The sequence below is a fragment of the Primulina huaijiensis genome, chromosome 3 (assembly GCF_012295235.1).
Source record: "Primulina huaijiensis isolate GDHJ02 chromosome 3, ASM1229523v2, whole genome shotgun sequence".
NCBI classification, from domain to species: Eukaryota; Viridiplantae; Streptophyta; class Magnoliopsida; order Lamiales; family Gesneriaceae; genus Primulina; species Primulina huaijiensis.
Window position 1 is genome coordinate 27,832,362 of NC_133308.1, and position 16,180 is coordinate 27,848,541.

General features: G+C 31.7%; 1 protein-coding gene and 1 long non-coding RNA gene across 7 annotated transcripts; both read left to right on the plus strand.

The window, feature by feature from the left end:
• Positions 1 to 2,898: 2,898 nt before the first annotated feature.
• LOC140974326 (uncharacterized) lies at positions 2,899 to 5,072 on the plus strand. Of its 6 annotated transcripts, XR_012174763.1 has the most exons (5): positions 2,899 to 3,141; positions 3,283 to 3,379; positions 3,456 to 3,577; positions 4,185 to 4,248; positions 4,340 to 4,585. It is a non-coding gene; the product is annotated as an uncharacterized lncRNA (long non-coding RNA). The 6 variants fall into 6 exon arrangements; XR_012174764.1 differs by lacking the exon at positions 4,185 to 4,248 and having other exon boundaries at positions 2,914 to 3,141; XR_012174762.1 differs by lacking the exons at positions 4,185 to 4,248; positions 4,340 to 4,585 and adding an exon at positions 4,007 to 4,175 and having other exon boundaries at positions 2,915 to 3,141.
• A 125-nt stretch (positions 5,073 to 5,197) lies between these two features.
• On the plus strand, positions 5,198 to 9,331 carry LOC140974325 (uncharacterized). Its single transcript, XM_073437713.1, has 2 exons — positions 5,198 to 7,850; positions 8,002 to 9,331. The coding sequence occupies exons 1-2, from the start codon at positions 5,255 to 5,257 to the stop codon at positions 8,433 to 8,435; spliced, it is 3,030 nt and encodes a 1,009-aa protein (XP_073293814.1). The 5' UTR covers positions 5,198 to 5,254; the 3' UTR covers positions 8,436 to 9,331.
• Positions 9,332 to 16,180: the final 6,849 nt, after the last annotated feature.

Sequence of the window (16,180 nt, forward strand, 5' to 3'; positions counted from 1 at the left end):
TCAATATTCATTCTTGTGTTGTTATCGTCTTCTATTACTTATATTTCAATATTGTTACAATTGAGACAGTTGATGATCGTCTTTTTTCTTTTTAATTTCTTGTTGTTCGGAATCTACTGATATCTTTTTGCATTCAATGTTTTCGTTGTTGAAATTTTTTCTTATATTTGAATGTGTTCAATTATAAATTATTTAAATCGTTTTGTCTATTTTGAGAAGAAATGTATATTCTTCTCTATTTTATGCCTCTACAGGTCTCACACAAATTAAGTTTTTGTGGAAAATTTTTTTCGTTTAATCTACAAACAAATAAAAACAAAGAATTTTGTTATTTCAGTCTTCTACAAATTATGTTTTTTTTTTTTGTAAAAAATATTTTAACTTAATCTACAAGCAAATAAAACCAATGAATTTGGTTATTTCATCTTCTAGACAACTGAAAAATATGATTTAATTAATATGATATTAATTTATCAAAAAGTGTTCAACTCTTAGTGATATAACAGATTTATGCAATATATTATTTAAATACAAAAATTCAAAATTACGACCAACATATTTTTTTTTATATTTCATACTATATTATTGGAAGTATTAAATTTTTATATATTAATTTTTTTCTTGAGAAACTTCTTGCATATATAAACTCATTCAAAAGATTATAGATTTACAAAATAAAACAAATCATATTCAATTTAATATTTTGTGAAAATTATATGTTCACTTCATCTATAAGCAAATAAAAACTAAATAATTTGACCTTTCTTATTATCAATCATAAAGAGAAATATTGAGTAATGCTAATGATAATTTTTGTAAAGATTTATTCATAATATTTTTAAAAATTTATCTTCAAACATATGTCATTTCAGATTACATAAAGTTATAATTGATTTTCTTATATCAATATTTTATAAAAATACATTTTTTTCAATTGCAATATCATCAAATAAGTAATTGTTATAGTTTCTGACCTTTACAAAGACGAAAAATATTTAAAATTAGTAAAACTATATGTATTCAATCATATATTGTTAAATTTTAAAAATAAACTAAGGCTTTGAAAAATATTTGTTGGATTTTTTTATAAAGAAATATGGATAGAATAAATATTCACGAAATATTTATAAAGTCATCTTTCTTCTATATCCGATAATGCTTCGTATCATTTTTGTGAAATGTAATTAACTGTCGAACTTTCTTCATAACACCAGCACACATGCTTTAATTATTTGGCTTCATTATTTTAATTCGTCGTTTTAAATTAAATAATCTCAATTAATGTAAAATAAAAGATCTTTAACATCATGTCCTTACACAAATTATGTGTTTTTCGTGGAAAAAATTTACTATATTTACAACCAAATAAAACAAAAGAATTTTGGTATTTCAATATTTTACAAACTAATTGTTTTGTGAAAAAAATATTTTCACTTCATCTATAAATAAACAAATAAAACCAATGAATTTTTGTATTTCAATATTCTCAAATTAATATTTTGTGGAAAAAAATATGTTCAATTCATCTACAAGAAAATAAAAACCAAAGAATTTTGGAGTTTTAGTTTTCTTGGCAACTTGATCCTTACCTAACATACGTAGATTGACAATTTTGACATCATCATAATAATTGTTTTACAAAAACATCCTCACCAAATTAAAAATTTACATTCAAAGATATATATTTTAAGTTTACAAAAAGTTGTAACTGTTTTGTCAATATATATCTCTTATAAAAATACTACTTCGTTAATTACAAGAATATCTCATAAAGTAATTGTTATAGTTTTTAGCCTTTAAAAAAGGAAAAAATAGATATATAAAATTAATACAAATATATTTATGCAATCTTATATCGTTAAATTTTAGTAATAAACCAAAGCTTTGAAAATTATTAGTCGACTTTCTTTTTTATAAAGAAATATAGATAGAATAAATACCCACGAAATATTTATTAGGATTATCTATATTTATATCTAATAATTCTTGTATCATTTTGTAAATGTAATTAAATGTCTAACTTTCTTCATGACACCAACCTTGGTAAAACAAAAAGAAAATTAGTTTAATTATTTGGCTTCATTAGTTTAATTTAATTATTCGTTTTAAAATATTTAATCTTAATTAACGTAAAATAAAATATATTTAATATCATATCCTTATACAAATTAAGTTTTTTTTTAAAAAAAATATTTTCATTTTATTTACAAGCAAATAAAACCAAAGAATTTTGGTATTTAATCTTCTACAAATTAACTTTTTTGTGGAAAAAAACTACAAATTAAGTTTTTTGTGAAAAAATTCTTTTCACTTCATCTATAAGAAAATAAAACCAATATATTTTGGTATTTCAATCTTTTCAAATTAATATTTTTTGTGAAAAAAGTTTATTCAATTCATCTACAAGAAAATAAAAATCAAATAATTTTAGAGTTTCAACTTCCTTGGAAACTTGATCATTATCTAGCATAAATGTAGTTTGACAAATTTGTCCTCATCATTATAACTGATTTTACAAAAATATACTTACTAAATTTCTATTGTATGTACAAACTAAGGATAAAGTTGACAATACACAATAGAAAAACTTTGACCTTGGTTCACACTTTTATAATATGTATAGATATAGATTTATGTTAATATATACAATGTACATGTGACCAATAGTGATTTAAGAAGAAAAAGCAAATGAAATGTATTCAGAAACATATAAGAGCAGTGTAAATATTCTAACCGTGTCCAAGATGTATCTGACTGGTCAATCTTACAAAAAATCAACGACACGGATTTTTCCGTATCTGTATCCATGTCGTATCTGTGTCCGATACTACCGGGAAAAAAAATTTAGGAGTATCCGTTTACATAGCAAGGTAGCTTTCAAGTCAGATGTTGGCCAGTGAATCTTTCGTAGTTGGTAAAAGGTTAGTATAAGATGGAGGCATGGGGTTACGCTTTTATGGCCGTGAAAAAAGATTCAAGATTAATCAATGATGTCAACATGTATTTTTTTTTTAGATTTATCTTAATGTGAGACATCCTGTCAGCGTTTTAAATATTCTTCTGTGTTCCAAATTTACAGCTCAAGGCCTTAAAATATGGATCAGCTCCTATTCGTATATATTTTTCCGACAGCAGCTTAAGGTGAGTTAATGTTGTGGCGTATTTATCATAATTCATGATACTATAATATAAAGATTATATCAAGCGAATACAATATTTACTCAATTTTTTCAGTTTATTCCATGAATCTCTCCGTGTCTAAGTCTCTTTGCTCGTTCACAGGCACTTTGGAGAACATGATAATGAGAGCACTAATTTCGCAAAGTATATCAACAATACGTTCGGGAATATCCCCCTTGTCCAAGCGATTGATGAAATTGTAAGTATTTCTCATTTTTATTTCTTCCAAATTTGTTTAAAAAATTGGATCTGAATGGACAAAACATTTGGTACAGAAAAACAATCCATCACAATGGTATAGAAGGATAACAGATGCCATGTCGAAGGACTTTTCATGGGATGCAGAATGCTCAGACGTACATGTTTCTGCATACGAATCACTGAAAAGATTATAGAGGTACTATACATATATATGTCTATATATGTTCCTCTTAGCATTTTCTTTTTGTTCTCTTTTTTTTCAACGTCCAATTCCGATACATATTTTTTACTATTTTTAATTTTCTAGTTCTCTGTATTCTCCATTTTACCATGGTTTATTCTACCTTTATATACAGCATCAGATACAAATTCTAGAACGTAATCTTTAGGACATCATACATCAACCTTTGTCTTGATATGATGCAATACTAAAATGGATTAAAGTAAATTCTAAAATATAGTCCCCACTTGTACAACTCCCTGAATAGACCAGAAGAGATAACAAAGCAAAACATTATGGGCAGAATTGTATTTCCCTTTGTCCAATTTAAAGTAACTTCAAGAAAAGGATTTAATTTTGGAAATAAATTGCCCTATACTCAGTTCAAGACATGCATATATGCAGACAATTCCTCCTAATGATGCTGAAATGATGAGTTGTGTTCTTTGTGTGCATGTGGTCACTGGGACAATGACTTTTACCTTAAATAACCTAGGTCATGTTTGTATTTCCTTCACAAACAGAGCTATCTGTTTTTTTTTTTTTTTTAACTATGTTTTAATTTTTATCAACTTCCTCTTAGGTTTTTGTCACATGTTTCTCGTCTGGGCAATTTTAACCTTTGTATCACCTAAAAATTAAACCAGGTCAGCACGAATTAGTGGTGGTTTGTTGACTATCTAAGATCGTCTCTTGTTCTAACTATTCGAATCTTATTTTCTTTATATTTGATAATAGCATTTCCATGTAAGAGCTACCATAGAGCCTCATGGCATCATAATCTCGATCCATATGGGGAACTTAATTCGTAGCAATACGATATGCTTGGGCGCCTCGAAAATGTGTACAAATATGGAGAACTTGATTCGTAGCAATATGTCCCACCGTTGCCAATTGCCATCCATTTACGAAGATTGCTTTTCATTTCTGTTTGTCTTGAGAAAAATATGTGTGTAACATCATATATTCGTTGTGTCAATTTCATGATAGGTTCACTTTCCTTTACTTGGCCAGAAATTCAGCGAGTTTCCTTTTTTTCTTTTTGTCACATTGAAGAGGCAAATGGTAAAGCACCCGAAAATGATTAGACTAACTTTTACAAAAGATGGTGTATGCCAAGAAACTCTACGCCACAATGATATATTTGAGAAAAGTAATTTATATATCGAGTTTGGTTAGATCGATTATTTGATTAGTGCTAAAGTAAGTGGCATTCATATATTCTTGATGGTTACTTGTTTTTATATATGTTAAATCGTCATAAAAATTAAATTGATTAAAATTTACTCAAAAAGATTAAGATCCGTCAACTCAAATAATCGAACCAATCAAACTTGATACGCATAAACATAAGTTTCATGAGTAAAATTGTTGAAATCAAAATGAAATAATCGTCTTATCCAAATTGAATAATTTGGTTGGTTAGAAGGTGATATTTTACACATCTCAGTAATATTTAGTTACTTACACAACGAGTTATAATTATAATTTAAACATGTCGATGATTATATATATATATGAATTGGAGAAAAAAAGAGAAAAGAAAATCTAAATATTATTTATATTCAGTTATTAACGCCTTTTTGAAATATTCAGTTTCCAACTTAAAGCAGAGAGTGAACTGTCGCCTATTAAGTACAAAAAATAAAAAGAATGCTTTTCCTCCTGCTGCTGTTCCTCCTCCTCCATCTCCACCTCCGCCACTCCGCCGCCGCAACACAGCCCCGGTGGTCGGGTGACCGAGCTTTACTTTCAATTAAAGGGGCTATCACCGAAGACCCGCATTCCTCCTTGGCTTCCTGGAACCCCGCCACCAGCCACTGCACGTGGCGAGGAGTTACCTGCGACACCACCGGGGTTCACGTGATTGCTCTCGATATCTCCGGCCTCAGCCTCACTGGAACCCTCTCCCCTGATGTTGGCCACCTCCGGTTACTTTTGAACTTGTCCGCCGCCGACAACTATCTCTCCGGCCCTGTCCCTTCACAAATCTCTGAAATCACTAACCTCCGTTATCTTAATCTATCTAACAATGTCTTCAACTTGAGCTTCCCTCCTGGACTTTACGGCCTTAAAAACCTTCAAGTTCTCGATCTTTATAACAATAACTTGACTGGGGAATTCCCGTCGCAAGCATATCTACTGACTAACCTTCGCCACTTACACCTCGGTGGCAACTTCTTCTCCGGTGAGATTCCGCCGGAGTTTGGCTCGTTTCAGTATCTGGAATACCTCGCTGTTTCCGGCAATGGGCTGACGGGAATGATTCCAATGGAGATTGGAAACCTGACGCAACTCAAGGAACTTTACATTGGGTACTTCAATACATTTTCTGGGGGAATTCCAAAGGAGATTGGAAATTTGTCTCAGTTGACGCGGTTCGATGCTTCAAGCTGCGGGCTCAACGGCGAGATCCCTGCGGAGTTGGGTAATCTGGAGAATCTTGACACCCTTTTTCTCCAAGTGAATGATCTCTCGGGGCCATTGACTGCGGAACTTGGGAAGCTAAAGAGCTTAAAATCAATGGACCTGTCAAACAACATGCTTTCTGGTGAGATTCCTCCCTTGTTTGCGGAGCTGAAAAATGTGACTCTCTTGAATCTTTTCAGGAATAGGCTGACGGGCTCAATACCAGACTTCATTGGGGAATTACCGGAGCTCCAAGTTTTGCAGTTGTGGGACAACAACTTCGCTGGAAGCATTCCGCATAATTTAGGTTCTAATGGCAATCTGCAGGAAGTAGATGTTAGTTCCAACAAGTTATCAGGAAATTTACCCCAAAATCTCTGCACAGGAAACCATCTTCACACATTGATCACTCTGGGTAACTTCCTAGTGGGCCCGATTCCGGAGACACTCGGCCAGTGCGAGTCGTTGAGTCGTGTTCGAATGGGCGAAAACTATCTAAATGGGTCCATTCCAAAAGGGCTCTTGAGTCTGCCCAATTTAACCCAAGTCGAGCTTCATGACAATCTTCTTTCTGGTTCATTTCCAGAGACGGATGAGTTGTCTTCAAGTCTGGGGCAGATAAGTCTATCTAACAATCATCTCACCGGGCCATTGCCGCCAAGTATTGGGAATTTTGTCGGTGTTCAAAAGCTTTTGCTTGATGGTAACAAGTTTACAGGCCAGATTCCAGCTGAAATAGGGAAGTTGCGGGAGCTCTCAAAGATGGATTTCAGCCATAACGAGTTTTCTGGCCCCATTGCGCCTGAGATTAGCCAGTGCAAGCTGCTAACATATGTTGATCTGAGCCGAAATCAGCTCTTTGGTGAGATTCCTCCTGAGATGACTGGTATGAAGATTTTGAACTACTTGAACTTGTCTAGAAACCATTTGTCAGGCAGCATTCCTTCTTCAGTTTCTAGCATGCAAAGCTTAACTTCTGTTGATTTTTCTTACAACAATTTGTCTGGTTTGGTCCCTAGCACTGGGCAATTCAGTTATTTCAATTCTACGTCGTTTTTGGGCAATCCTAATCTATGTGGTCCGTATTTGGGGCCTTGCAAAGAGGGTGGTGTAGATGGTGCTGAAAGGCCTCATCAGAAGGGGTCTTTCTCTGCTTCAATGAAGCTTTTACTCGTTCTCGGGTTGCTAGTTTGTTCGATTGTGTTTGTTGTGGCTGCAATCATTAAAGCTCGGTCATTTAAGAAAGCAAATGAGGCTCGTTCTTGGAAACTCACTGCCTTCCAAAGATTGGATTTTTCTTGTGATGAGGTATTGGCTTGTTTGAAGGAGGACAACATAATTGGAAAAGGAGGTGCTGGTATTGTGTACAAGGGTGTGCTTTCAAATGGTGAACACATGGCTGTGAAGAGGTTACCGGCAATAGGCCGTTTCTCTTCGCACGATCATGGGTTCAGTGCAGAGATACAGACTTTAGGGACGATTAGACACCGGCACATAGTTAGATTATTGGGTTTCTGCTCGAATCAAGAAACTAATCTTTTGGTTTACGAATATATGCCGAATGGCAGTTTGGGAGAAATGCTTCATGGCAAGAAAGGAGGCCATTTGAATTGGGATACTAGGTATAAGATAGCTGTGGAGGCTGCAAAAGGCCTTTGCTATCTTCATCATGATTGCTCGCCATTGATCGTTCACCGTGATGTTAAATCGAATAATATACTCTTGGATTCCAATTTTGAAGCTCATGTAGCTGATTTTGGGCTTGCCAAGTTCTTACAAGATTCAGGAGCATCAGAGTGCATGTCAGCTATTGCTGGTTCCTATGGATATATTGCTCCAGGTATTGTTTCAGTATTTAGTTAACTGTGATTCTAGTGTATTTGAAATAATTTGAATTATTTGTGCTACTCAAATCTTTTACGTTGTCGAGATTGGGGGGATTTAATTACTGCATATTGATTCATAATTGTACATTTTCGTGCTCTTTGTAGAATATGCCTACACACTCAAAGTCGATGAGAAAAGTGACGTATACAGCTTCGGGGTCGTTCTCTTAGAACTTGTTACAGGGCGAAAGCCAGTGGGAGAGTTTGGTGACGGTGTTGACATAGTCCAATGGGTTCGGAGAATGACTGATGGAAACAAAGAAGATGTGATCAAGATCCTCGATCCAATACTCCCCACCGTCCCTCTACACGAAGTGATACACGTCTTCTATGTGGCGATGCTTTGTATAGAAGAACAGGCGGTCGAACGCCCCACCATGCGTGAGGTAGTGCAAATACTAACCGAGCTTCCTAGGCCTATCGACACCAAACCGGAAGATTCTGCGATCACAGAATATAATCCTCCAGCAGAATCCAGTTTAGAATCTCCCATGAAACACCATCAAACTCAACCACCACCCGATCTTCTCAGTATTTAATTCGCATCCTTCAACACAGGAGTGTTCTTTTCTTACCCGCTTAGCTTCTTTACATTGGATCATAGTTATCGACCTTTCATATTTTGTGTCCAATTTTTTTTTTTTACCCTGCATCTGATTTATGGGGCCAGTTTGTTTATGCTCTTAACTTTTGAATGTTGGTGTTGACAGTTTTCAAAGTGTGTGTACAGTAAGGGTGGTGGAATAGCCATGCTTTTCTTCCTTTTTTTATATCAAAAGTAATCGTTAATTATTATAAATTTTCATTCTTTTGTGTCTTGTTTCTCTTAAGTGATATCTGGAAAGTGAAGAATTTGGTAATTGTTTAGTCGCAAATAGGGTTTAGTTAAGTGTGTTTAAACAATTAGAAAATTGTACATCTCACTGCATGGAGTGGTGTGCAGTGGCTTTCAATTGGGAAAAATGTGGGGTTCACTGGAGAACTACTAGATTGTATTTGTGTGTGTAGGGATACTTAGAACTCATCATTATGAGACATAAATTCAACCCAAGGCATCAGTCAGAAACTCTTTCTTCTCTGATATTGCCTTCAAGTTAAGTTAAAAGCTCTCTTCATTAAATAGTTGATATTGTCGATTGATTCTACTCCATCCTGCACCAAGCTGTTCGACTGGCCTTTCAATTTTTAGTAGGTAATTGGAGTAATAGCAACTCAATTTGATTAAAGAAAATCTAAAGCACGCCAAATTATTGCCAATGTAATGTTCGTCAAGAAATCCGATAGGAGGAAACTCGACCTAATTAATCAAGGTGATTGATAGGATGAATGTTTTTTAGTAGTTTTAGGTCGAGTTAGTTGATCCAGATTTTATTTTTTAAATAAAAATTGTTATGCAGTTGGTGAATAGGGTTCATTTTCACAAACATGAGTCTGAATCGAATTTGGACACTTATAAAATTTGTCCATTTAACTGTCTGATCAGGTTGTGCTGGAGAAAACATTTTACCCACTTTGTTACATGAAAAATTTACTTTACGACCAACGCAGATATGGGCAGGTGACTTGCATATATGACAGCAGTAGACCGCGCTGCTACACGCATGCACGCCTCTTATTTCTCCACTTCTTTCTTTCTCATATGTAATATTTATTTATTTTTGCTTTTTTGAGTGGGGCAAGATGGTTGTTATATACTAGAGTAGATCTTTTGTGATTTGATAAAGATAATATTGAAAATAAGTTGCAATAATAATTTTGAAAAAAAAAATTGTTGATATAAAAACAATTTGAGAACAAAATGTTGGTGTCTTTTTTAATATATATAATTCAAATTATTGCACTAATTCTTTTGTCATCATCTCCCACTTAATAAAAAGACAAAATCAAAATGTAAAAGGAGTAATTGATTGATAAAAATCATAATGCAGAAGATGAATTGTAATTGCTATCCTCTAATTCGATAAGTAAAACTTTAATTAGTACTAGCAAAATATGTATATGTTTTGCATGTGTTATTATTATTTTTAATTTGATCAAATAATATTAAACAATTAACATGAAATTATTTTCAATTTAGAAGAATTGTTCGACTTAAAAAAGAAGTTTGTTTAGATTTTTTTCTATGTAAAATACGGAGTAACTTGAAGAGGTTTTTAGTAAATTAAATATGATAATTATGTAATTAAATATTTTGATGTCCTCTAAAATAGTTACTCTAACGAACTTAAAAACTAATATAGATGGAAAATGAGTAATTGATTGACCCAATGACAACAAAGTCTTCCCATTTAAAAAATAAAATAAAACTATGAAAATGGTCGAGATCCAATATTTTTTAAAGAAAAGTAAATTTTTTGTGAGACGGTCTCACGAATATTTATTTGTTAGACGGGTCAACTTTACCGATATTCACAATAAAAAGTAATACTCTTAGCATAAAAAAATAATATTTTTTCATGGATGACCCAAATAATAGATCTGTCTCACAAAATATCATACAAGTTTTTACCTTTAAAGAAAATATTTTAAACTGATGATTAGTGACCACTGAATGTAGTAATTTGCATATTGTATTCAATTTGTTTTGGGTAAATTATGAATAGGATTATAGATAGAGGTAATTTTGTTGGGAAAAGGAATCCATGGAGATTAGATTACCAAAAGGTAAAAGGATATTTGCAATGCTTTTGATGGCAACGGTGTGACAGAAATAGTGGGAGCAAGATAAAGATGGAATTTGAGGTTGCTGTAAAGTAACAAAAAGATATTCCCCCCATAACTTTTTTGTTAATTGTAATATACATACAAACATATATATGTGTACACACACACACACACACACACCCACACACACACACTTTTGTTTTTTGATTTTTTTAAATTTCAACACACTTTTATTTTTTTTATTTCAACCATTCAAATATCAATTTAGTTTCTCTGTAATTTGTCAAATTTCACTTTAGTCCATCGATAATGATAAAAAAAACTGTACACACATGCATCGCGTGTGCAGAGTAACTAGTATATATATAAAGTCTAAGTACAAAAATAAATTATTGAAAGGAATATATTTTGACAATGATGGTGTAAAACATTCTATGTTATACAGGCAAAACAAGTATATGTTTTATGTCCTGAAACGATTTGGATAATCACGTATGTATGTATGTATGTATGTATGTATAAGAATAACGAAATCGGAGGTAGCCGACAATCGGAAAAAACTACAAATAAATTATAAAAATTTGGGCCTAGATTTACGGGCTGGGGTCGAACGGTTTCTTTAGGCAACTATATTAAACAGCCCATCGTAAAATTTATTATCGTGCAGGCCCACCGAACCTCGGACCTCCCACTATGCTCCCTATAGCGCCGGGCTAAAGCCTAGAAGTTATTTAAATCACACTTTTATCAATTTTTTATCGAGAAAAAATGTCTAATATAATATAATGTTTTTACATTTCTATTTTGTCGCGTTCGATTTTGCTTTCATATGAAAAATGTGAGAAAATAAATTATAATATATTTTTAAAGTCTATTTTGTCGCGTTTGATTTTGCTTTCATATGAAAATGTGAGAAAATAAATTATAATATATTTTTAAAGTAATTGTAAAAATATATTATAATTTTTTTCCTTCAACATTTAAATTAAATTTATAAATATTTGCTGCATATGCGAATTTGAGAAAATANCCTCTAGCCTTGTTTCTCGATAGAGGCCGGCTTTTCCCTCGATACCGAACCCTGGTACACCGACAATGTATAACCTTTTTTATATTTATAATCCAATTTGTTTAAAAAGATTATCAATTACTAATATTAATGATGACGAGAAACATACGGTACCAAAATGTTATCTAATATTTTCAATGAATAAATGCTAATATCATACAACTGAAATATCCATATTTACATATTAATTTTCAAATGATTTCTAAATTTCCAAGTCATATAATTTATAGTTATGATAGAAAATAATAATAATTTTCTAAAATATATAACAAGTAGGATGTCGAAAAATTTGTCTAGGTATCAAAGAGGAAATAAGAAGGAAGTATTAAATCGAAATTAAACTGAAGATACTACTAAGATAAAATATGGAATGAGAAAATCAAGATAAAATAATGTTCAATAGCTTGATTTGTTTATAGATGATAATGTCAATTAAAAATTAATCATTTGAATTTTATGTAATGAATAAATTGAATAAAAAACATAAATTTTTTTTTATAAAATATTAAACATTTATTAGTTGAAAAAGAAACCAATAAAAATTATGTTGGAAAAAACGACGATTTATTATTCGAGGAGCTCGATTTTTTCAGTTCGACTCATACTCCCAAATCTCATATACATTGGAGGGCCAACAATAAGTAAACCTATATATATATATATATATATAAGCCACTATCTAGTATAGGTAGCAAATGGCAAGAGCAGACTAGAAGGCAAGTTATTATGGGAAAGAATAAAGTGTTGTGCTTCTAGAAAGAAACCAAAAATGTGGTACAATTCAAAGAAGCAAATGATGACTGTCTTTATAAATTGTTGCTCGACATCCTTTGACGTTTAAGGCACAATACCCCCTTCACTCCTTTTCAACTCTCTCCGCTCGATCTCATATATATATATATATCCCTTTTCTTTTCTTTTCTTTTCTTTTCTTTTTTTAAAAATTAAAAATTACTTACCAAAATATTTAATCATTATTATATTTATAATCAGCACCATCATTCTAATTTAGTCACCATAGGAAGTAACTAAAACTTCATTTCGACATTCACCTTCCATGTATTTTATGTATTTGACACGAGGTAAAAATCACATAAATTAAATACACGAGATATGAATTTTTTTTAAAAAAACCCGATACTAATATGCGTGAATAAAAACCATGGCTTTCTACCAATATCGAATGGCTGTTTTTTTTCGCGGATTACATAATTGATTGGGTTGGATGAAAGCGAAAGCTTGTGTCTTACCAGAAAACGGACACAAGATAAAGTTGAAAGTGGCCTTCTACCACCCACTCCTTCACTAGCATCCCAACCTCTCAACATTTTGTTTTTGTACTGTAGGATACATACGTTATACATCTATTATAAATTATTATTTTTTAATATTTAGGAGACAATGGAATATGAAAGGCCAGAATTAAATATATATATATATTCTATATTTAATTAATCTTAGGCTAGATACTGTTTTTAACATAACATTAGATGTCTTATGTAGTAAATGACAATATCCGGAAGTAAACCGTGTCGCCTAATTCTAATATTCAATAATTAAAATTACCAAGAAAAAAAGAGAAGAATGAAAGGTAACAACTAATTTTGATAACATGTGATCTTAAACTATAAATATATAATTCCATGAAAAGAACAACGAGCTCAATTATAAATTCAAGGTGACGTGTTTTCTCTTCTACGGCTAGGCATCTTTTAAAATATAATAATTTTATTTCCTTCCAAAAAATATTTCTAACCAATAAAAAATTTGTCACAAATCTTAAAAATATTATTATATTTAATATGGTTGGATTTGTTCACATGAAAAAAAAAAACAAATTGTATGTTTATTAATACGGAAAATGAGGGAGGCGTCTAAATTTATACTGCATGGCATCTTTTTTTCCGGCATCCTCGTAACAATTACATTGTTTATAAATAACAAATCAAATGTAGTGACGATATCTATTTAAACATTTTTTCTTCTAGTATATTATTGTTACAACGCGTTTAAATTAATTGTATTTTTGAAATTATATTCAAGTAATATAATACAATTTTCATTTTAAAATATGTTTTCGTATTCACTAAAATTTAGGCTACTCCATTAAAAAAAATGAGAATTATCATCTAAATTTAGTTTTTAAAAAATGATAACGACTTTATTAGTTTAATTAATTTATGGCTGTTAATAAATATAGGATGTACCACACTTTTCAAATAGATAATAATATAATATAATATAATATAATATAATATAATATAATATAATATAATATAATATAATATATATGTAAAAATGTGGAATTGACTTTTAAAGCAAAGACAATAAATACAATTAAAAGCCTTCATTTTTATCGAGATATCGTCTTCGTAAGGCATTGACAAAATGTCCATTGCCTCTTGGGCTTCATTTAAAAACACAACAAACAAAAACAACCCCCCGCCTTTCGCCTTCTCCCACTCCCAACGCCTCCGCCTCCATTCCAGGAGAAGCTCAGGGGGCAAAATGGAGTTTAACCCCACCTAAACATACATAATATAACATATATGAGCGCTATATATAATATATATATATATATAATATATAAAAAATTACTCACAAGTCATACAGTACTGTATAAGAGAGAGAGAGAAAGTTGGTGGGACATTATTTTGGAGACCAGATGTGAAAATGTTTCAAGAAATACTCACCTGCTCTCCCCATTCCAAAGCTTCAATCCATGGTTCATGCAATGACCGATGTGTCCCTGGTCCAAGAATGGAGGATACAGCTCCGGGCCGGGTTTACAAGTCCTCCACGGTCATTTACTAACAACATGAAGGCTAAGAATTACATAGTTTAATCTCACACTGGTTTAGTGAAGATTTCGGCCATCTGAAAAGTCCAATGAAGAGGCAAACAGAACGGAGCCAGGCAATAGTTTTTTTCTGTTTTCTTTAATTAACTCTTGATGAGATCTTTTTTTTAATATATATTTCTGTAAGTTTTTTTTACTGTGGGATTTCTTTCATGGATGCATACATTTACATCTTTGTTTTTTTTCCTGTTAATCTAATGAAGAACAAAGAAATCCTTGTTGAAATGTAAGGAAGATCCTATCTTTGTGGTATTTATAACATTTATCCGATTTTTAATTCCAACAAATGTACGTCTCTTGATATTTCACAAACACACATACTTTCATTTCTGTTTATTTCACATTTTGTCAAATGCATGGATGTTTAGAAATAAATCGAGTTAAATGATGGATTTCTATATGCTTGGAAAAAAATTTCTTATCATATCAGATGGAACTGATTAATTTTTTAAATAATATGTGGTTATCTTCAAAAAATTATAATATAATACAATATTAGATTTGGAAAAAATATATAAAATAACGAGATTATATTATTATGTGGATATTTTTCTGAAATACAAAACAAATGGCTGCCTACCAATTTTCTTGGTGGTATTTAATTAGCTTCTCTCTTTTTCTTCTTCTTTATTTGAGTTTGATCTGCTGTGGGTTTCAAATATTATATTCAACGATTATAGTCCGAAGTTCATTAATGACGTTGATAAATTATCTGTATTTTAGTTTACTTTTCAGTGTATAATCCTGCCTCTTCAATATTATCTGCAATCCAAGCATTAATGTGACTGCTCCTATGACAAAATAGCACACCCCATCTGAATATTTTTTCATACGCTTTTCTGAATTAAATAAATTATTTTTTCTGTACATAATGCCCTTTTAAAGCGGCTGAGATTCATGATATTATTATAATTTATTATTATTTAATTTACAATCAAATATTAAATTCTTTGCATCAGCGGATCATGGACTGTAGATGCCTTCTATAGGTAGCTTGTGGAATTAATGTTCCATAAATAATCGATTAGACAATTAAATAATAAGGGAAAGAAACATGGCGCCACCTGCTTCGTTTGAAAAAACAAAAACACTCCATTGTATTTCAAATTTGGGTTCAGCAGTAATGTTCACATTGTATAGGGGGTTTTATGTTTTCTTAACTTTGCGAAATCCCGAGGACTTTCGTTCATAAACAGGGGCGGAGCTAGACATTCGACGGGTCATTATTATATGTTGCTATGATGATACTGTAACATTGGCATGCCTTCTGTGACATGGAAATGTTCGAGTTTGATCCTAAGTTGCAAAATCCCAAGGGCTTACGTACAAAGTGATGGGGAATCCGGCGGGAAGAGTTTGAGTTTTAACTTTGTTGCGTAAGATTTTCAAAATTTCTGGAGATTTTAGAGTATGTTACATCAGGTTTATGCAAAATCTTTTGAAGATCCCACTTTAATGTTTGCACACCATTGTCTTTATATTCAGAACAGAGGGAGTTCCCGCATTCTGTGGTTTTAATTGAGGCACGAAATTTAATTAGCATGAGCCCCAATATATTACATGCATGCACACTGTTCATTCTACAACCTTATTATTGATTCATTGACCCAACTTTTCTTGTTGTCTGGGACAGAATGATTTATATTCGAGAGCTGGATTTCAAATGATTTTACGTCGGAAAAATTTTAAAA

Excerpts from the sequence above, each read along its gene's own strand:
- LOC140974325 (XM_073437713.1), top strand. The coding sequence starts at position 5,255 with ATGCTTTTCCTCCTGCTGCTGTTCCTCCTCCTCCATCTCCACCTCCGC. Across the intron at positions 7,851-8,001 it reads CTATGGATATATTGCTCCAG|AATATGCCTACACACTCAAA; the intron begins GTATTGTTTCAG and ends TGCTCTTTGTAG.